The 20740-nt window shown below is 51.3% G+C and overlaps 1 protein-coding gene across 1 annotated transcript in view; it reads left to right on the plus strand.

The window, feature by feature from the left end:
* The window catches only part of COL15A1 (collagen type XV alpha 1 chain), a 103868-nt gene that overhangs the window by 62641 nt on the left and 20487 nt on the right, over nt 1–20740 (plus strand). The window contains exons 15-29 of the mRNA XM_088019168.1: nt 378–440; nt 6368–6403; nt 6792–6932; nt 7132–7200; nt 7966–8001; nt 8111–8194; nt 9512–9577; nt 11552–11587; nt 13508–13570; nt 15850–15918; nt 16028–16063; nt 18932–18985; nt 19087–19146; nt 20465–20533; nt 20656–20697. Coding sequence (XP_087875294.1) covers nt 378–440; nt 6368–6403; nt 6792–6932; nt 7132–7200; nt 7966–8001; nt 8111–8194; nt 9512–9577; nt 11552–11587; nt 13508–13570; nt 15850–15918; nt 16028–16063; nt 18932–18985; nt 19087–19146; nt 20465–20533; nt 20656–20697 — 924 coding nt within the window. The remainder of the gene's footprint in view (nt 1–377; nt 441–6367; nt 6404–6791; nt 6933–7131; nt 7201–7965; nt 8002–8110; nt 8195–9511; nt 9578–11551; nt 11588–13507; nt 13571–15849; nt 15919–16027; nt 16064–18931; nt 18986–19086; nt 19147–20464; nt 20534–20655; nt 20698–20740) is intronic.

The raw sequence follows: 20740 nt of genomic DNA on the forward strand, positions 1-20740 counted from the left end.
CATCCTGCACACTGCTGCTTTATCTTAGTGAGTATAGGAGACGCGGGCTCATGTGGAATCTTGGGATCCTAGGACATCGGAGTGCTGGGCCTGGAACACGAGGCCCCCAGAGACCGTCTGGTCCGGCCCTGCCCCCAGCTCGCCCCAAGAGAGGACGATGCCACCCGCAGAATGAAGGACACTCATCCACAGGCATATGGTCAGCAGTGGCCATGCTGGGGCCAGGGACTGGCATTCCAGCCTAGACCGATATAAGGCTCCTGGACCCACTGACCTCACCTGCTTGGTCCTCCCAGCCATGGCCTCCTTCTCTTGGAAGGCTTCATACGTGATTCTTATCAGAGATGTTGTGGGCTGATTGTCCTTGATGTTCCCAGGGCCCTGAGGGACAGCCTGGAGCTGATGGAGCCTCCGGCCTTCCTGGGATGAAGGGAGAGAAGGTACGGACAGGGTGGGAGGGGTCCGACACATGGGGGCCACCAGGCCCCAACACCACCTCTCTCTGACCTCTAGGCCCGCCCTTGCCTCTTAGGTGAATGGCCCTTTCTAATCCCCTCCCAATCCTCTCTCTGCTGGATGTCTCCATCCCAGGGCTCTTGATGCCCAAATCTGAGCTCAGCATCTCCAGCTTCAGTGAATGGTGCTGCCATCCACCCAGTCACGAGGACTCAATGGCAGAATCTTCTCTGAGCCCTCCTTCATCTCCCTTTCCTGCCGTGCCCCACCTGTTGCCAGGACGGGCCCGTCTGCCATCCACATCCCTTGCCCCTCTCCACCCTGATCTGAGGTTCATCTCTCCTCACCCGCACGGCAGCCTCAGGCTTCGTGCCAGTGTCCCGTTCTCCCCACCCGCCATGCATCTTCCACCCACCCGCCCCACCTGTCCATGCTCCTTGCAGCAGGCTTCCGCTCGCTGGTCTCTGCTGAGAAGGTATCAAGGCTAGCCGCTGCCTGTGGGACCAAACGCTGACGGAGTCCAGACCTGCCTTCCCAGCTCCGTCTCCTGCAGCTCCCTCACACAGCTTCTGGGTCAGCCAGCAGTCCTGCTGCGGGGCTCTGGGCATGCTCTTCCTGGATGACCCCCTGGCCTTTGCACATGCTTTCCGCCATCTCGGGTGACTTTCCCTTTCCTCATTCCCCCAAGGGCCCGTTCAGATATATCCTCTGAGAAGCCCTTTCAGACTCCCTATGAGCAGAAAGCAGCCCTCCTTCCTGTACTTCCCATTAGCACAGCATTGATTCTGCTGAGCCCCTGTTAGCTTATCTGTGACGAACAGCTTTAGCACTGTCTATGTGTCCTTAGAATCTGGCTCAGGCCTCCGTTAGCACGTTTGATCAGTGAATCGGCAGTTCCCTTCACTCTCTTCATTCTCTGTAAGCCTGTGTTGTTCTCTGTCTGCAAACCCCACAAGGTGCTGTGGGGGCGGGGTTCCTGCGCCTACAGCAGTTCCAAGCCTCTTTGATGAGATAAGCCATGCCCTGCAAAGGAGAGCAATCAAGATAAGGTATATACACAAATAACGAATCGTGGAACACCAAAAAAAAAAAAAAAAAAAGTAAACCTCCTTGCAGTGAAGCAGTGGTGAGTTTCACTGGGGTTTGGAGGAGGGAGGCTCCCTCCCAGCTGAGATAGGGAGCAAGACCTTCTGGGGACTCCACTGCATGAAGTCGTGGAAAATGCTAACTCCCCAGATACCACCGTCTTCGCTGAACTGAATTTCCAGTTTCCATCAGCTCTCAGGTGTGTTTATTTCAATGGAAACAGTACCTCAATTTTCGTGGAAAGCTCATGTCTCACAAAAAGAAGAAAGAAACTAGTTGTCAAGTTTTATAGGACTCATTTTACATGTACCAACTATTTCATAAAGAAATTAGATTTTTCAGGAAACATCACAGACCTACACTGTTCTTCCCTGTCCTTCTTACCAGCTCTCCCCTACCCGCCCCCACACACCCCTCCCATGCTTGTCTGGTATTTAAAAATACCCATGCCCACATCCGCACACTGACACGGGGCAGGCACAGTCTGCAATGCTCAGGGCAGCAGGCTCGCCCAGGATCACTGTTGGAGATAAATTACAGTTTTCTCCCCCAAATTTGCTATGAGTCCGAATTTGTTGCACCATGTGCATAAGATGCTTTCTGGTCAAGTGAAAGCAGACTCTAGAAGGACTTGGAAATTTGCATCTAGAAAACTTGAAGGAAACCTTGCAGATAACACTTACCTAAAAAACAATTTTTTTTAAAGATTTTTATTTATTTATTGAGAGAGAGAGAGAGAATGGTAGAGAGAGAGCATGAGAGGGAAGAAGGTCAGAGGGAGAAGCAGACTCCCTGCTGAGCAGGGAGCCGGTTGTGGGACGCGATCCCGGGACTCCAGGATCATGACCTGAGCCGAAGGCAGTCGCTTAACCAACTGAGCCACCCAGGCGCCCTAAAAAAAAAAAAAAAAAAATTTCTTAAAAGACAAAAGTAAACCAAGGAGCATGGTATGGATGTCAAATGACAGATGGGTGCTAGAGAAAATGAGCAGTCTCCGGGATGTCACACAACATGGGATCCAGTGACACATTTGATCCTTGACTTCCCTCCACAGTATCTGTTCCTCAGCTTGCACACCTCCAGTGACAAGGGACTCATTGCCTGCCAGGCAGTGCGTGGACACATGTAAGGGGATTGTTCCTCATGCTGCTCAGAAAGCAGCCTCTCTTCTCACTTTCAGGGCATGGACACCAGTCTGGGCAGTTGTCTAAAGGGGAGTTTTCTCCCAAAGAATAAAGAATTTTCTCCCAAAGAATTATGTGGCTGGCAAAAAAAAAATATTATCCTATACATTCATTATTTTCAAGTTGGGATTGTCATCCAAATGTGGATGGTCATTAAGAATTTATGAAATAGATTATTTTATGTTGAGTTCGATGATATCTCTGGAAAATTCCTCCCTGCTTTGTGCCCGGCACACTGTGCCGCCCAGATCTTTAGCACACATGTAGTGTTTGCGATCATCACTCTTGTCCTCCTTCTTTAATCTGAATCATTCACTGTATTCTTCAGTGTCAAAAGGTGCTGGGACAGCCAGGCAGGAAAGAGTTTGTGTTTTGAAGTTTTCTTCAGTACCCAGAATTTCTGAGGGGCACTGAGCTCCCAGGAACGGGCTTCGAGGGATCTCACGGAGCTGCCGAAATGTCATTGCTGGGCCTCGTATAATAGATTCTGTCTTGCCCGTGAGATGAGGGGAAATGCAAATAAATCATCATCAGCTTCCCTTTCTCCACTGAGCCCTACCTGGGCTTTGAGCAATTCTCTAAATCTTACACATTACAGAACAGGGTGCCCCCCAAGAACCTACGTGTGAGCCACACTTAACAAAGATCCAGTAATGGGTTTGGAGCTGGTAACAGCTTATTTCACTTGAACGTTCCAATATTGGCCCGATTTCCAATTGCATATCTTCTTTAACCATCAGATGTGTTTGGTACAAAATCAGGATTCTAGGCCTCCATCAAACCAAATCGACCATGGTCAATTATAATTGTAACAAGTTGAAGTTATCAGTATAACAAACACCGTGAGCTCAGCTGATAGACACGCACGAGGCAGTGCGAGGTATCTGCCATCTCAGATATCACAACAGGGAAAAAAAATTGATGTACTTATTAGGTTCTTTGATGTTCCTGTACATTGAAGTCTAATAAAGTCCTTAGCAAATCCAGTTACCATAACGAGAGGAAATTTCTAATGAATTCTGAAGCATGATTTTGTAGCACTCCTGCAGCTCGGTCTTTTGCAGTATTTCCGTTGTGGAACTGGCCTCTCCATACTTCACCGCCACAGCCAACCCCGCGGCTTGGCTGGCTGGAATTCCAAGATCCTCAGGTCTCACACTGAGCAATGAAGTATAGCTCTACCCCATCATTTTGGGAGCAGGGAGTCTTTGCCGACTCTTGTAATTGGAGTTCCTAGTTTTCACTGTACTTGCTCATGTAAACTCCAATAATATGAGCTCTTCCATGCCCCAAGCCAATCTGCTCAGATTCCAAAATGGTGGCCACCAAATCTGTGAGCCAATGGAATGGGTCCAAATACTACCTTTTTGCATGTACAAGCTGGATAAAATCATCTGTTTCTGAGACCAATAACTCAAGGTCCAAAATACCTTCTAGAACTTCCTTTGAAACTGCTACAAGATGTACTCTTGATTTGAAGAGCTGGGAAGGTAACTTATAAAAGACTGTTTTTCACTTTCCAAATGTAATTTTCTTTAACCCGCTCAGCTGGCAACACCATAAGGTTTTCAGAGGTTAGAGTCCAGAAGTCAAGAGAGAAGCCTAATTTAACTTCTATGTCACAATATCCCTGACTGCAGTGTGACTGGAAAGGTGCATGAGGTTGGCATTTCCTTCAAGGACAGATGGCGACAGGCCGCAGAGGACTGCGTGGCTGGTCACACCCAAGAAAAGCAGGCACAGAAACTGTAGCCTCCAGATTAGGCGGGGGAACCAGAACGCGATTCTTTTTGTTTCTGCCCATGGTGAAAAGTCCCATATAGTTTCTCTCCGGTCAGGCTGGTCAGCAGAGAAGCCTCTGAGCCTGGCCACCACCACTTCCTTCTCCCGGCACCCCTTCCCCTCCCGTCACCCCCTAATGTCCTGGGGTGGGGGTGGCGGTGGGGTGCTGCAGCCTGATTCTGTAATTCTCTCCTCAGGTGCATCTCTTGTGATTCAGTCCCTATAGAACACTTGCTTTTTGTTTCCCAGATCTCTAACTGATTCTTTTCTAGAACCACTGTGCTCATTTCATGATGGTTTGCCCATGTTCTGTGGCTGGGATGCCCTCCCTTCTGTCCCTGAGAATGCGTATTGTATGCACTTAGAGTCCTGATTGGCAGCTGATTTTCACGCTCCTCCCCCGGGTGGACACCCCATTGCTGGCACTGCCACCTCCCTTTCACAGTGTTGCCTTCCCTCGAATGTGTGGTGTTTCTTGCTTGTGTGTTTGCTTTTGAAATTGGAACCTCTCTTCGGTCTGTCCTCTGCTTCTCTGTGTTCCGATTGTTGGGGAGTTGGGCAGCAGCTACTTCAGAGACTTGCAGGTTTTGGAGAGAAGACGGGGACAGTGGGGTGTGCCATCAGGCAGGGCCCCTCAGCAGCTGCACTTATGAGTTTGGGATACCCCTGGACCTCCCAAGGTTTCCCTCGCCTCTCAGGGCTCTGCTCTATGTGCTGACTCCAGGAAACAGCGCTTATTGTTCTTGTAGGAGCAGGCGCTGGGAGATGAGGGGGAATGGGCAGGGCTTGCTGGCCTTCCTGCTCCGGAATTTCAACATCTCTGCCCATCGGAGCCACACCCACCACTCTGTAGGATACTTTTTCCCCCTGTGCTTTCTCTCCACTACCCAAGCCTCTGGCTTCAGTTTCCTGTGTTTTCCCTTTGGTGTTCCTCGCTATTTTCAGGTGCAGTGTCATTTGCCATCTTACTTTTGAGCATATTATTTTGGAACTATCCGTTCTGTCCTTTCTATGGATTTGATATAGAAGGGCGATCCAGCCGAGGGAAAGAGGGGATTGGGGAGAATGGCACAGCCATAGAGGGTGGGTATATCACAATCAGGTGTCAGGACCTTTTCCTGGCTCCTCTCGTGAATCCTGAGAGATTCTCCCACTGCGGGCCCCCCGCCCACAGCCCCCTGATATAGGGCCACGTCTCTTGTGGTTGACCATTCCTGGCCACCAGCCCCCCATCGGTCCTCCTGTCTGCTCAGAGCTCACAGCTGGCTCTATTCTACGGGATCCACATCTAACCCATCCCCGCATCTAAACCTCTACTGTGGTCCCCATTGGACATGGACATGCAACCTACTTTAGAGTGATACCCCCCCAACCCCATTCTGGGGCCACCCCAGGCAGCTTTTGGTCTTTAGATATATCCAGAAGGAAGTCAGTCATCATTCCACAAGTCTCTAAAAGTCTAGGGAATACATATCAAGTTCTTTGAGCTCCTTTCTTGGCTTCAAGTAAGGGACATATCCCTTTACTTGCATCATGGGAGGGTGGGGTAGGAGACTGGCTCGGACACGGGCAGTTCTCCAAGGGAATTCTTCCTCTACAGTCTCTCCCTGGTTCATCTGCAACTTCTCCAGGTAATGAGCTAATAGTTGAAAAATGGATTTCTCAAGCTTTCAGTGTAACTTGCCTAGAAAACTGACAACTATAATGCCCTCGGCTTGGAGACATCAGCCCATTTTAAGATCCTGTTACTTAAGAGTTGATAATTCTGCATTTTCTTTTCTTTTGATTATACCAAACAAGATGTATATTAATTGGCCCTTTTTCATGTTTTTTGTTTTGTTTGTGTGTGTGTTTTACAGGGCGCAAGAGGGCCTAATGGCTCAGTCGGTGAAAAGGTAAAAGAAAAAGAAAAAGCTTTCCTCTTATTCTCCTTCCTCTGGGTTTACTATAATTGGACTGTTGGGCTGGAGTGCTGAGCCTTTGCGTGTCAGGGAGCAGAGAGAGCCAGATCTCAGGAACTGCTCCGGGAAAGCAGAGTGGCTGGAGATGGAGGGCTGAACAACCTGCCGTGTCTGCTCCCTTCCCCTGCCCTCCACACAGGGTGCTTCAGCTTGTCTCCAAGTCAAATGTCCACTAGCGAGACAGCAGTTTCTGTACTCGAAGCAGTGCCCGTCAGAGAACCCATCAACCTCCTTAAGTTCAAAGAATGATTTTCGGACTCAGGCATTCACCTTTCACAAGTGAACCCAGGGCTGCACAATAAACCTGCCCTCTTCCTTACAGGGCGACCCTGGCAACAGAGGCTTACCAGGACCTCCAGGGAAAAATGGACAAGTTGGCTCTCCTGGGGTCATGGGACCCCCTGGGCCTCCTGGACCCCCAGGGCCCCCGGGTCCTGGATGTGCAACGGGACTTGGGTTTGAGGTAATTTCCCCCCTTTCTGTGGTTCAAGAACAGTGTGCGCTGGGGACTGTTGGAAAAACCAGCTAACAGAACGCTGGTCCAATGGCAGAGACGGTGGTGACTCCCACACTGAGCCCAGCCCCAGGGCCCAGCTCCACACCTGGCACCAGGAGGTGCTCAGGAATTGGATATGAAATTCTCATTCTCCTCCCTTCCCCAGGATACTGAAGGGTCTGGAAGCATCAGGCTGTTACACGAACCCAGAATCTCTGGACCAGTGGCTCCGAGTGTAGGTTGAGTTTGGAAGCCTTCATTTGGAGGACTGCCATGCTGGAGTGAGGAAGTGGTGGGGGTGCCATCCTGGCTCTGCTATTTTCAGTAATTCTCCCTCTCCATGCCTTCAGCTTCCAGCTGTGCCATGGGGAGACCAAGTGCTCTTTATAGCTTGTTTCTTTGACGAGCAGCACAGACGTTTTGCACAAGACATCCATAGGGGAAAACTTGAAAGTCCTCTCTGTCTCTCTCGTCCCTTGCCATCAAGCATCTCTGTTTCATTGCCTCCTACCTGCTGCCCCCCTCCGTACTCACCCTTCCCTCATTTCAGAACTCTGCGCTCCTGACAGGTGCTCCTCCCCCTTGCCCCAGGGAGGTGTGGTCCATCTCCTGCAATGATTCCTGCTCTCGAGAGGACCGATCTCATTATCTTTGTCGGATGGGACCCAGAGCTGAGCGTACTGGTCCAAGAGAAAGAGCCTTATAGGGGCAAGCAGCATCGCCCCGTCCATGGTTAAATAAGACCCTTCCCTATCCTCCAGATGCAGAGGGCTCTGAGATTCAGGCTTAAGGGGACACACACCCTGTGCTGGGAGAGAGCTTCTGTGGGTGTTCCTTCTTTCTGACTCTGTAAGGGGACTCTGCCCATCATCTTTTACTCCTATTATCTGGGGGCAAAATCCATGTGGGCGCTTAGGGAGAGATGGCAAGATGGGAGGACAGATGGGGAGTAAGCAAAGGGAAGAGAAGAAAACCAAAGAGTGTTTGTTTGTTTTACCAGGGTCCCAAAGGAGAAAAAGGAGACCAGGGGCCCAAGGTGAGGTTACAGATCTGAGGTGGGGTGGGGGGAAATTTCCAGCCACGTTCTAGGAGCGTTATTCATGTACAGTGAATTTTTTTTTTCCCACTATCACTGTTGTATCCAGGGTGACAGAGGCATGGATGGAGCCAGCATTGTGGGACCCCCTGGACCCAGGGGGCCGCCCGGTCGCATCGAGGTCTTGTCCAGTGTGAGTATCATCCCGGTTGGAGTATGGCTTCGTATTTTCTGCCTCTGCTAAAGGGGAGAGAAGGTTGTCCACAACTTTAGGGCCTTCAGGGCTGGTGGTTACACAGAGGGCACGTAGCTGGCTTCTGACATTGGAGTTTTACTGCCAGCATGCCCTGCATGTCTGTTCCTACCCCAGTACCACCTGTCTCGCATGGTGCTTCCAGAACATTCCCCTGGTTGGCAGCATTTGCAGTTAAGAGAATGACAGCAACAGAGCTGTAACAGAGAGGCAGAGGAACACAGGCGGGGGAACAAGTAAGGAAGATGTTTTGGGATATGAGAAATTAAGGAAGACTTTCTGGAGGAAGTGCCTTTGAGTGGAGACTCGAGAGCTGAGAAGGATCTTACCAGGTTAAGTGTGAAGGACAGGACTTCCAGAAGTCAGGTGGCAGGCACACCCTGAGCCACAGCTCAGAAGAGAAAACACGAGTTTGTCCAAGGCACAGGGAGCTGATGGCTGTGGAGGGGGTGGAGAGTGATGGAAATTTGTAGAGAAGGCTGGGATGTGCTCGAGACCAGAGCAAGGTCCCCTTCATGTTAGGGCATCACATTGGTGAAAAACTGTGGCCCTTTGGAGACAAATGATGTCATACTGGTAGATGAGAGAAAGACAAAAAGTCCCAAATAACTAGGAAAAAAGGATGACTAGAGTTTAAAAAAAGTGGGGGGGGGGGAATTAAAAATATCAAGCATGGTAAGGGTGTGATGAAATAGTTAATCTCGTATGCTTTGGCGACAGTGTAAATTGTACCGCCCCTTTAGACAGCTCTTTAGCAAGCCCTTAAAACTAAAAATGTCCGTAACCGCCAGTTCCACGTGGAAGGATGGCCATGCTGTAGGGTTGGAGAAAACAAGTGGAAAAATAATACAGACAGTCTGATGCCTTTTATGTAAAACAGGCGTGTGGACACAAGCACACACACTGCCAACACTGTAAGCTTACTGTGGAGATATGTGTGTGTGAGTATGTGTGTGTGTGTGTGTGTGTGTGTGTGTGCTTAAAAATAGAGACATGTGTTTAAAATTTTAAAAGAGAGCAGGCATTCACATGTTGTGCAAGTTTAAGGTTAACTGAAAGAAGGAGGTGCTACGGCAGCTCCGGGCTGTTTTATAAGAAGTGGGGGAGGGGATGGATGTGTTGGCAGCGAGTTGAGGGTGTGATCATGTCCGCCTGTGTTCTGTCATGCTGGGGTGACTTCAGTTACAGCTTCCACTGCCAGGGGCAGGGTGGGCATGTGCTACCCTCTGTCTCATTGTCCGTTTTCTTTCTCTTCAGTCCTTGGCCAACGTCACCCACGGGTTCATGAATCTCTCGGACATCCCTGAGCTCACTGGGCCTCCGGTGCGTATCCATAGCTGCCCTAGAGTGAGGGTCCTACCCAGATGCCCCTGTGGAAATGAAGTTGGGTTGGTGTGGAGCCCTTTTAGCTCCTAAAGCACTGGAGCTAGAATATATCAGAATAGAATGGAAAAAGAACTTTGCGTTTCTGAGAAGTTGCTATTACATTAATTTGATCGTTCAGGGAGTTTTGTCCAACGCAGTGGAAGCTCCCAGTCTCATGTATCAGAAGTATGTGTCATGGAAATCAGAGAATCATAAGTAACAAACCCATGATGTCCATGTGATGGCTTTGGCCTGCTTTTCTTAACATGATCTCATTTCATAGAACAGGAAGAGCCTAAGAGAGACCTAACCTTGTGCTAATGGGAAAACCACTGCACAAGGAGAGAACATGACTTGCTTCAGTCTTTCTAGCCCCCTGTTAGGGATCAGGAACAGTCAGTGGAGCTACAGTATCTCTGTGAGTCCACAGAGTTGGTCTATGGCACAACAGCGCCTAAGAGGAGGGAAGCTTCTTCCTGCAGTCTGTGCCATACATTCCCCATTGCACCAGCTAGGGAGAGAGGAAAGAGCTCTGAGGAGAGTTGGGGTTCCAGCCCGTCTGTCACACACCCCCTGAGCCTCTGAGTCCACTCTCTGATAATGCCTCACCAGCTCTGGGGCAGCTCGTGAGAGGTTGGTGCATGTGGACCTGCTTTGCAAATGGCGCACTCTTTGCAAGCCCGCATGGAGACTGAGGCTTATGCTTCCACAGCTGGGCAGCCCAGATGTCTTCAGGGGTCACCCACCCCTGCAGTCCCCACTGAGGTTGGCCTGAACCCACACCACCCATGTCCTGGGGGACCTCGGTGCTCTCCCCGAGGCTTCTGCAGATATCTAGCCTCCTAGAGCCAGTCTCTCCTGCTGGGTGACCTCTGTTGGTGGGTCCTTCCACTGTATCTTCTGAATTACATCTCCTGGGGCTCCCTTTCCTTGATTTCTGGAAAATCACTCAAAACCGCCCAGTAATCAACCCCTAAGGCAAACCAGCTGTCAAGCCAAAGTCATCTCACAGGGAGTCTTGGTATTTCTCACACTATTATAGGTCTAGGGTATTGGGTGGGTTATTACTAAAGCAGCGTACAGGCTCAAATCCAAGGTTTGGCCTCTCTGTTCTGAGAGTCTTTGGGCCTTGTCTGCCCCCACCTCTTCTCCCTCTCCCCACCTCTAGAATCCACCTTCCCCGCCAATCCCTGTCCTCCCCTTAGCAAATCCAGACCCTCAGGGGTCCTTTTCGGTCCTAATGAAGGGCCAGGGTTTTCCTACTCAGAGGCCCTTCCCTCTCTGAAGGGACTCAAGTCGCGGCCAGCACCCTCATGCCACTGTGTAGATAGGGTATCGAGAAACGTGCTGCTCTCCGGCGGTCTCTCTCTTCATGTATTCTGCCAAACTCACAGACGTTTAATGAGTCTGTGGGTACCTGAGCCAGCAGGCAGAGCCCTGGCCGGTGTGGGAGTGAAGCACAGACTCTTTGTGTATTCTTCTCTGAGGGAGAAGAACTGAGTGTCAGCAACACGCCCCCACTCCCACCCCCAAATACCTCAGTGCACTCTTTGGGCTTACTCCTCAGAAATGAGGGTCTTATGCTCCAAGAACATGGGTCGAGGTTGGCACTGAGTGATTTCACAGAGCAGGGGTCAGCCACTTCAAATGCAGAATCCTGCCTGGGGCTGGGGTGGGAGTGGGGCCCCGGGGCTCCTGGGCACAGTGTCTGGCTCTGTCACCAACTAGCCGTGTGACTGCACAGTTCCTTCCCCTCCCGGGCCTCGGCATCCTCCTCTACAAACGGATCATGAGATCCCCCCCCCACCTCTGTAGGAACATGCTTAGGCCTTTGGGAGGTTCTGGGAGGGGTGGGCCCTGGAGGCACAGCGTTCCTGCCGGCTCTGGAAATGCTACCCCTAACCCGCCTGCTTGGTTTTTGGTATGTCACAGGGTCCGGAGGGCGTACCTGGGCTGCCAGGATTTCCAGTAAGTACCACAATAGACCTTTTCCCTCTGTGCCCTGGATCTGTGTTCATTCTGTTCCTTCCACCTGGAATGCCATTCCCTTTCTGCATGACCAAGCTCTGGTGCCATCTTGTGCATGAAACCTGTCCTCGTTGACCTCCACCTGGAGTGATCCTTTCCTCCTCGGAGTCCCATAGGCTTTATATTCAGCTCTGCTGTGATTCTTTTCTGCCCTGAATAACAGTTATTTGGGTCCTTGTCTTTTTTTCTCAATTTTACTGTGGACAGCTTGTGGAGGTTGGGTCTTATCTCTCTCTCCCACAGTACCAGCAGAAACCAGAGCCAGTGATTGGCTTTCTATGAACGCAAGTAGATGAGTCAAGCATTTCAGTCTAGATAGATAGGTAGATAGGTAGATAGATAGATAGATAGATAGACAGACAGACAGACAGACACAGTCGATACAGCCCCAGCAGATCGGTTTCCTAAAGTGAGAAGATGTTAGCGATGGAGGATGGGGGAAGGAGAATCATGGACTAGAAGTCCAACAATCCATCGTCTGTGTGCACACTATTGGGGTTTCCTCCGTGGAAGGCGCATATGCATTTCTGCGGAGAAAGTGATCAGTTCTATCTGAAACGTTGAGCCCGTGCTGAAGCTCAAGGCTCCAGAGTGAAATCTACATGGTGTCTCCAAGACACTACAGCTTCAAAAGGTCCCAATGCCGACAGGCCTATGCACTGTCTCCGGATAAATGAAGGAAATTTATCAAAACTGCGTCATAAATTTATTCTTGATGGTGGAATTATAAGCGATTTCTTTTTCTATTTCTACTTTTCTGAACTTTTTACATTTTGTAAAAGGAACATATCCGATGATGACAATGAAAATGTGTATGAACTAGACCTTAGACACATGAGAGAGAGTGGCAGCCGTGGAGGACGCCTCTTCGTTAGGGAAAGAAGAGGCCACACCTCTGAGCTCCGGCCGTGGTTTGGCTGCTTCAAACTGGTGGCATGTTCCAGAATACGTTTTCCCCTAGAGGAGTTGTTCTGTGTTCCTGAGGCAGCCTCCAGGGCCACTTTTAGGGAGTAAAGAGGGGGCCACAAAGGCAGGTTCCGGTCCCCTGACCCCCAATAGAGAAGCTCCATTTGGTGTATTTTATATATTGGGTTTTCACTGAAGTCTTGTTTGAAGAAAGGAAAGAAAAGAGCTTCATTGCTAAAAAATAATAATAACAGATATTGAAAGCCACTGCTTTTGTGGGTAACTCACCCTTTAACCCAGCACAGAGGACAGGGACTAGCGCAAAGCTCCATGGCAGTAAAGCATGTAAGCCTTTTTGGGGCAGACGTCTGGCTATGAGTCATCGTCACAGGTATTCAGTGTCTGTTGGGAGTTGAGAAGAGGTCACCTCTGGCTGGGTGTGCAGAACTTGGCTCTGTAGAGGGGCGGATGGGTGTTCCTGCAGGGGGAAGGGCATGGGTGGAGGCGCAGAGGGGAAGGGGAAAGGCTTACCCTGGTAGGGTGACAGGGAGCAGGGGATGAGGTGCTGATGGCTGGGCTGGGTTTGGGTGTCAGGCTGGGATGTTTGGATCCTGTCCCATAAATGGTAGGGAGCCAGAGAAGAAGTAGGAATTACGGAAGGTGAATGGTGGGTGGAGGCCGGCTGCAGGGTGGCCAGGGAGGACCCACGGGGCCAGCAGAGGCAGCAGAACCAGGCTGTTTCAGCAGTGCTTGTCGGAGGAAGCTCTAGGCCTGCTCACGCTCAGTGTTGTCTTCTTCCCACCAGACCACAACTTCATGGCTCATGGTCACTTCCTCCCACCGGTGGAATGACACACTCTATTCTTCTACTTTTTGAAAAAAAAAAAATACTTCCATTTGGTTAAGACATTTTCATCTTAACAAGTCACAAAAAAACCTGATGATTCCTTCCAGGGCCCTCGAGGACCAAAAGGTGACACCGGTGTGCCTGGATTTCCAGGACTGAAAGGAGAACAGGTAAGAGAGAGCCAGGTATTGAGTGAGATCATGCTCCAGAATTTGCTAAGGATTTCCAGTTGGCTGAAAGCAGCAGTTAACTTTTTACAAATTTCTGAGATACAATTCACATACCACAAAATCCACTCCTTAAAGGATTATAAAGTCCAGTGACTTGTAGTATATTCACAAGGTTGTGCAACCATCACCACTACTGAATTCTTGGACATTTTCATGCCGAGAAGAAACTCCACAGTTATTAGCAGTCACTTCCCAGCTATTAACTTTTCTAATCTCCATGGTCCTCCAAGGTGTAGGTGGGCCATGGGTGGAGAAATTGATTCTCATCACAGTTTGGGAAAAGAACTCAACACGCCTTGAATGTTGTTGTCACATGTGCTGTGCTTTGTCTAACTACCTGTTGGGCACCCCCATTAGAGTGTGCGTTCCCCGAGGGCAGGCCACATGCCAATTTCTTTTCTATACTTCCAGTGCTTAGCATAGGTCCTGGTACACAGATGGCACCCAAGGCATTTATTGGATGAAAGAATATATAATTAATAAGTACAATGAATGCTAATATTTAGAAATTATAAGCTGGGCATTCTGCATTTGGATGGCAGTCTTGGTCCAAAAGCTTTGGAATAAATATTTAGCGTGCAAAGCATGTCCTTGGAGCTCCCGGGACACTGAACGGACCTTTATATCCTTCCACATTTGCCTCTTGGAATTAACATCCCAGTTGGTTTTTATGGATAAGGCAGAGAGTGACATCCCTACACAGATTGCAATGACTGGGGACTGGGTCATTAATTCATCTATCCCTTTGTGTACTCATCCGTCGTATATCCGTTCCCTGGGGTGTGCCGGCCAGTTTCCCATAGTAGGCACTAGGGACATAGAAGTAAGATAGGAGGAACAGACGTGCAATTAGCCAACAGAAAGTATGGCCATTGCTGTGCTGGAGGTCTGTGTGAAGCCAGTAGGAGCAGCCCTGGAGCCTGCCTTGAGAGTCTCGGAGGGTGGGTATGTCTTCAAGAGGAGGGAGCATTAAGCTTCTCTCTTTTCTCCTCCCCCACCATTTCACCCTGGCCCCGCAACAGAGGCTCCAGCGTGTGTTGGACCACAATCTTAGGGGGGAGGGGGGCAGTGTGCTGGGCGAAGGGGTCTAAGTTTGGCGCCACATGGGGTGATGTCTCGGGATGCTTCTCGCTGCCTTGGGCCTTTGGCAAGCAGCTGCTCTGGCTTGGGAGGAGGCCTGGTCAAGCAAGAGTGGTTCTTGCCTTAAACACAGTTTCTAGCGGGACCTATACGCCATCACCCTAATCTCCTGCCATCTTGAAAACTGGGATGCGCGCCCAGCCAGCTATGCTCCGGCCCTCACGGCAAACGCGCTTTCTCTTGCTCTGCCTCTAACGCTTTTGTGCTTGTCCTTCTCGCTGCTGCCGTGCTCAGGACTGCCTTCTCTCACCAGCACAGTGGTAAGATCCGGATATGAGGTGCGGCCTTAGGGGGACGGATGGAAGAGGCTGTCCTGGCTGCTTCTGGCCCCGTGGAAGGGAGACTTGAGCGGGGCCCAGCCCAGCCCCCCAGGGGCCAGTGCTGAAGTTGGAGCCAAAGCCTCAGAATGATACAGAGGGTTCCTCCACCTGGCCTTCTCTGTGCACAAATATCTTCTTGGAAGCCTCCTGGGTTAAGTAGACGGCTCTGCTGAGGACAGGATCTGGGGCAGGATTTGCCACCAGTCTACCCATCTCCCCAGTTCCCCAGCATCTGAGATAACTTTGCCCTGATCAGGCTTGCACAGGATTCTAGAGTTAGGGGACAAAGTTCCACATGGAGACACAAGGCCTCTGTGTTGAGAGAGGCTTCTGGTGTTCATACCTTTGTCTCTTCACCAATTGCAGAGGTTTTAACAAGAATAAGGATTGTTAGGAAAGGCAGCCACCAAATAAATTAGGAGCCAGAGGTTCTCAGAGGGGTGCCATGTAGCAAGAGGTGGGGAGGACCTTGTCAGGCTGGCTCCTGGAGGGCAGGGGTTGAGGATGCAGATCCGTCAGCAGCGGGAGCTCTGGGGGGGCTAGCAGGACCCCCACCTGGTCCTGTGGTGTATGGAGGGGATGACCCAGAGGGCACCCCCCGAGGAGGCTGCTGCAGTTCTCTCTCCAGTGACAAGTTATGTCAGAGCGGTGGGGCTGGAGGGGCGGGGGCGAGGCTGCAGGACTGCGGGGCCGAGGGAGGCTCCAGATGAGGCAGTGAGGAGGAGGCCCCACTTCATCGAAAGGTTCTCTGAATTGCAGGGCGAGAAGGGAGAGCCAGGTGCCATCCTGACCGGGGACATTCCTCTGGAACGGCTGCAGGGGAGAAAGGTAATCATGTCGCCAGACCCTGAAGGCACACATCTGCGTCAGCATCCCATGTTTGTTCCTGCCACAGGCTGTGTCCCTCTGAATGACAAGTTCTGTCTCCCTGCTTTAGGGTGAACCTGGAGTGCATGGAGCCCCGGGACCAATGGTAAGCCAGAGCATCTCTCATTCGGGTGTGGCCTGGGGGCTGAAGGGTTTATCGTACTTTGGCTCCATTAGACTGAGTTGTCCCGGTTGTGAAAATAGAAGGGATGTGGCAAGATGCGTGTGGATTAGGGTAGGCTAATTGTAATGAAGTAAAAGTCTCACTGGTTTAACAGAGAAGCAGCTTGTTTCTCGGTCCCGCAAGCCCATGGGTGGTGGTTCCTCGGCGGGCATCTCCCCTCCCAGCAGTGACTCAGGAACCCAGGATGCTTCCGTCCTGTGACTCCATCTGGTGGCTTCAAGGCCACACTGACATCTTCCAGCGGGCAGGCTGAGGCTGGGGGTGGGGGGGTGGGGGGGAAGAGGTCATGGAAGATGATGAACATTACCTTTAGCACATTCTACCGGCCAGAAAGAACTCAGATGCGCCAGGGGGGAGGATAGGGGGACGCACAAACGTGTGGTTGAGCTGTGTGTCCAGGAAGGCAAGGAGCTCCGGATGGTACTGCACATGCACAGGTACCCCGTGCTTGCCCGTGCTTGCCAGCTGAGGGTCCAGTGCCCCGGGAGCCCCTCGGAGGAGTCCCAGAGAGTCGCTCTGCTTTTTCGGCTCCTTTGTCATGAGGCCTTGAGCGAGTCCACTTCTGTCTGGGCTTCTGTAAGGTGAAGGTATTGAATTAGTACTAGATGATATGATAGGGCCCTTCTCACCTTACTTGCTCTAGGAATCCGTAACCCAGTTGGGCTGCTGAATGGTTTTGTAAGCTACCAGTTCTCTCCAGAATGAACTACAAACCTCTCATGTCTTGTCGTCCCCCCGCCAACCACAAAGAACAAGAAAATTCAGGTGGTGGACACCCACTGTGGCTCAGACACGCTGACACCTCACACCATCTCATTTCATCCTTAGCACTCTGAGAGGTGAATATCAGAATCTCCATTTTAGAGACCAGGACACTGAGGTCAAAGAGAGTGAGGAGCTTGCCCGTTGTCACACAGCTTGTAAGCGGTACACTGGGGATTTAACCAAGCCTGTCAGACTCTATGTCCAGGGTTTTCTGACTGCCTCCAGGAAACATTTCTTTGGAAGCATTTTGGCCTGGAGATTTGCACACAGGGTTTGTTTCGTTGAAGCCGGACCTCAGGCCTGGGGAGAAAGGACCTCACAGACGTATACATGTCTTTGGTGAATGAATGGCCCATAACCTCCAAGGTGCATCCTTCAAAGAGGCTTCTGAGGCCTTTGGACCTCTCTGTCAGGCAGAACGGATGGCCTGCAGGGGAGAAACTGTGGGTGAAGGCAGACTGGGGGAGTATTGTTAACCACTGGTTAGTCACTTACTAGCATCCATTCCCATGGGAGGTAGCGGTAGTTAGCAATGGTGGCCAGCAGGCCACTGCAGGTGGCCACTTCGATTGTTCCTACTGAAGTCCAGTGTGTGCACATCTTGCCAAGTACAGACAGTAAGGGAGCACCTGCTTCTCATTTGCATAAAGGTGCCATATAGGGCAGCCGTGGCCCTCATGACCAGTGCAGCCTACACTTCCTTTATAGATTCCCTAGAGCCATGTTACTCGTGGCTCCTGGATCAGCATCATCAGCATCACCTGGGAGCTTGTTAGAACTGCAGAGCCTTAGGCCCCACCCTGGACCTCTTGGATTTGCATTTTGACAAGATCCCAGGTGATGCCCATACACACTAATGTTTGAGAAGCTCTGCACTGGAACATACCACCAAGTGGCCTGTGTCCTGTGATTCCTTCTGTTCTTGCTTTTCTTGTATTAGGAGTAATGTGGGCTGGGTCTTTTATGTACAGAGCCTGTTTCCACTCAGCTTTATTTGCCATTTTCCAGGGCATGGCCATATATGTTAATGCAGCAGGATGAAGGGACTTGGCTTAAACTAGTCATTCCCCTTGGGAGACAGGGCAGACCCAGCTACAGAAGTAGGAGCGTGCAGACTGGAGGGAGAACTTTTCTGGGAAGAGATCGTGTGCATTGTATGTATCTCAGATGCCAGAAGGCGTGAGGGTTCCTGCAGGAGATTGGAATAGGGCAGTGTTTCTAGAAGCCTGAAGACATAGAAAGCCAGCACTGGGATGAATAAGGGTCCACAGGTCAAGGACTCCTCTGGAGAAGTGGGGTGCCAGCCCAAGACTCTGGTCCTGAGAGACAGGTAGGAGCAAGGCAGAAGCCCAATTCTGGAGCAGGTTCTCGGGCTGGGCTTCCATGAGGGGTGAGGCAGGTCTGCATTATTCCAGTTGGAGACAGGGAGAGTCCTGGGACATAAGACCCAGAGCAAAGGTCCAGCTTTTTTTTTTTTTTTTAAGATTTTTATTTATTTATTTGTCAGAGAAAGAGAGAGAGAGCGCAAGCAGGGGGAGTGGCAGGCAGAGGGAGAAGCAGGCTCCCCGCTGAGCAAGGAGCCCCATACGGGACTTGATCTCAGTCAGGACCCTGGGATCATGACCGGAGCCGAAGACAGACGCTTTAGCCGGTTGAGCCACCCAGGCATCCCAAAGGTCCAGCTTCTAAGCTACCCCAGCACCCTGCTACCTACCTGAGGCCCTGAACTACTGACCTCTTGCTCCCTTGTTAGCCCTGAGAGGGTGGGGTCCGGAGTGTGGGGTGGGGCAGAGCCTGCAGGAACGCATGGGGAGGTAAGGTGTGGGACAGATTGTCCCAGCCAAGAGCAGAGAGGTTGGGAGGCAAGGTGCCAGGCAGGTGGATACTTCATAATTGCCTGTCGTCCTCTCTCCTCCCCTCAGTGATTCATCCTCACCCCTGCTCGTGAAGTCAGGCCAGTGTCTCCCATCGCCTTGGCCCTTGACTTTCTGTTCTTTTCTAATCTGGTAATTGTTTTGCCTCTAGGGGCCCAAAGGACCGCCGGGACACAAAGGAGAGTTTGGCCTTCCCGGACGACCTGTAGGTGTGGGTGCTCCTCAGACTGGACGTGAGGGGCGGACATGTGGGCCAGGCTAGCGGCTGGGCAGTGGGTTTACTAAGGCATCACCTGTGGGTTTCAGGGTCGCCCGGGACTGAATGGCCTCAAGGGCGCCAAAGGAGACCGAGGGATCATGATGCCGGTGAGTGACATGACCACTGCCCCAGCCCCACACTCCCCGGGGACAGAGCCCTGAGTCCAGTGCCCAGAGGAGGACGGAGAGAGTGCCAGGTCCAGCGAGTGGGGCTTGCAGACAGCATCTTTAGGAATGTTTTTCTCCTTTCTCCAATGCCACTTCCAAAGATCCTCCAGCCCATCGCCGTCCTCCAGCTCACTCTCAGGAGGGTCCCTGTCACGGAAAGCACCTTAGTGGAACATAAGCTTCCTTGTCCAGACCCAAAAGGGAGGGTGGGAGAAAGCAATCCGGGTGTAGTCAGGAAATCTGGTCTCAAATCCCAGTCTTCTGATCCTGGGGTAGTATCCCGTCTTCCATCCATACGCAGTCCCAGGGATTTGGCACATCCCTAGGGCTCAGGATGCGTTTGTGAGTGCATTTCAAAGGTAGGCCAGCTACTTAGGTGGAGCCTCCCAAGATGGCAGACACTGGGGACATCAGCAGGTTCCAGGATCTACAATAAGGAAGCCAACGTTTATTGAGTACCTACTATGTACCAGACTGTCTGCAAAGTCTGCTTTTGTTTGGGCCACACTGTCTCTCCTTTGTATGTCCAGAAATCAGAAACGCAGTTTTACCGAGGCTTGTGGGGACTGGCTCACACTCGTCAAGCCCGCTGCAGCTGCTAGGAAAAGCAGACACTCATGCCTTCACTTAGGATAATGAGTGCGGCTTCTGAGTAGGCCAGACTCCTCGTGCCTGTGGTCAGAGCCTCTCCCCTCCTACTGCGAGGTCCTGCTTCAGATCCAGGCTTGGAGAAGAAAACATTGTGTGATACTAAGGCCAGGTTGACCTGGCTTTGAAAATAGCTCTGCTATTGAGCAAGAGTTTTGCATTTATTTTTGCATTTATGAGGCACTCTCCCAGGTACCGAGTCTGGTGAAGGAGCCTCCCCACCCCACATCCCCCTCCATACTAGGGATGTGCTGGTGGAGAAGTGGTGGGTTCTGTGTCGGCTGAGCACTGCTCTGGGAGTCAGAATCTGAGTTCTGACTGTGTGGCCTTGAGCGGGTCACTTCCCCTCTCGGGGCCTCTGCCTCCATTTGTAAACCAGGGAGACTGTTTGCTCCGCTGCCCCCCCCATGGGTTGCTATAAAGATGCCATGGGGGTCCTGGATGCAGTCATGCTCTTTAGAAGTGTCAGGCCTACCTGTGGGAGAAGTTAGTCAACTTTAGAGGACTCTTCTTTTCACGTCGTGTCCCCCAAATCCTGGAGAAAATATCCCGCAGTGCCTCTGCACTCACAATAACCTGAACTCAGGCATGGCCTTTCTTCTCCCTTCAGGGCCCACCTGGCTTACCCGGTCCTCCAGGGCCCCCAGGACCCCCTGGAGCTGTGATTAACATCAAAGGAGTAAGTTGGGTGGGGCGGGGGAGGGAGACCTTCAGGGGACAGCGGGGAACAGACCCCAGACTGGCCTAAGCTGGAGTCGGCGGTCCTGATGGCCTCGCTTCTCTTGTTCTCACTTCGCATAGGCTGTCTTCCCCATACCAGTCCGGCCACACTGCAAAACGCCGGTAAGTAGCGTGGAGTCACCGCCTTACAGACCAGACTTCGGCA

This window comes from Eumetopias jubatus, unplaced genomic scaffold (assembly GCF_037043125.1).
Source record: "Eumetopias jubatus isolate StellerSeaLion01/CBP00866 unplaced genomic scaffold, mEumJub1_p1.0 scaffold_15, whole genome shotgun sequence".
Taxonomy (NCBI): domain Eukaryota; kingdom Metazoa; phylum Chordata; class Mammalia; order Carnivora; family Otariidae; genus Eumetopias; species Eumetopias jubatus.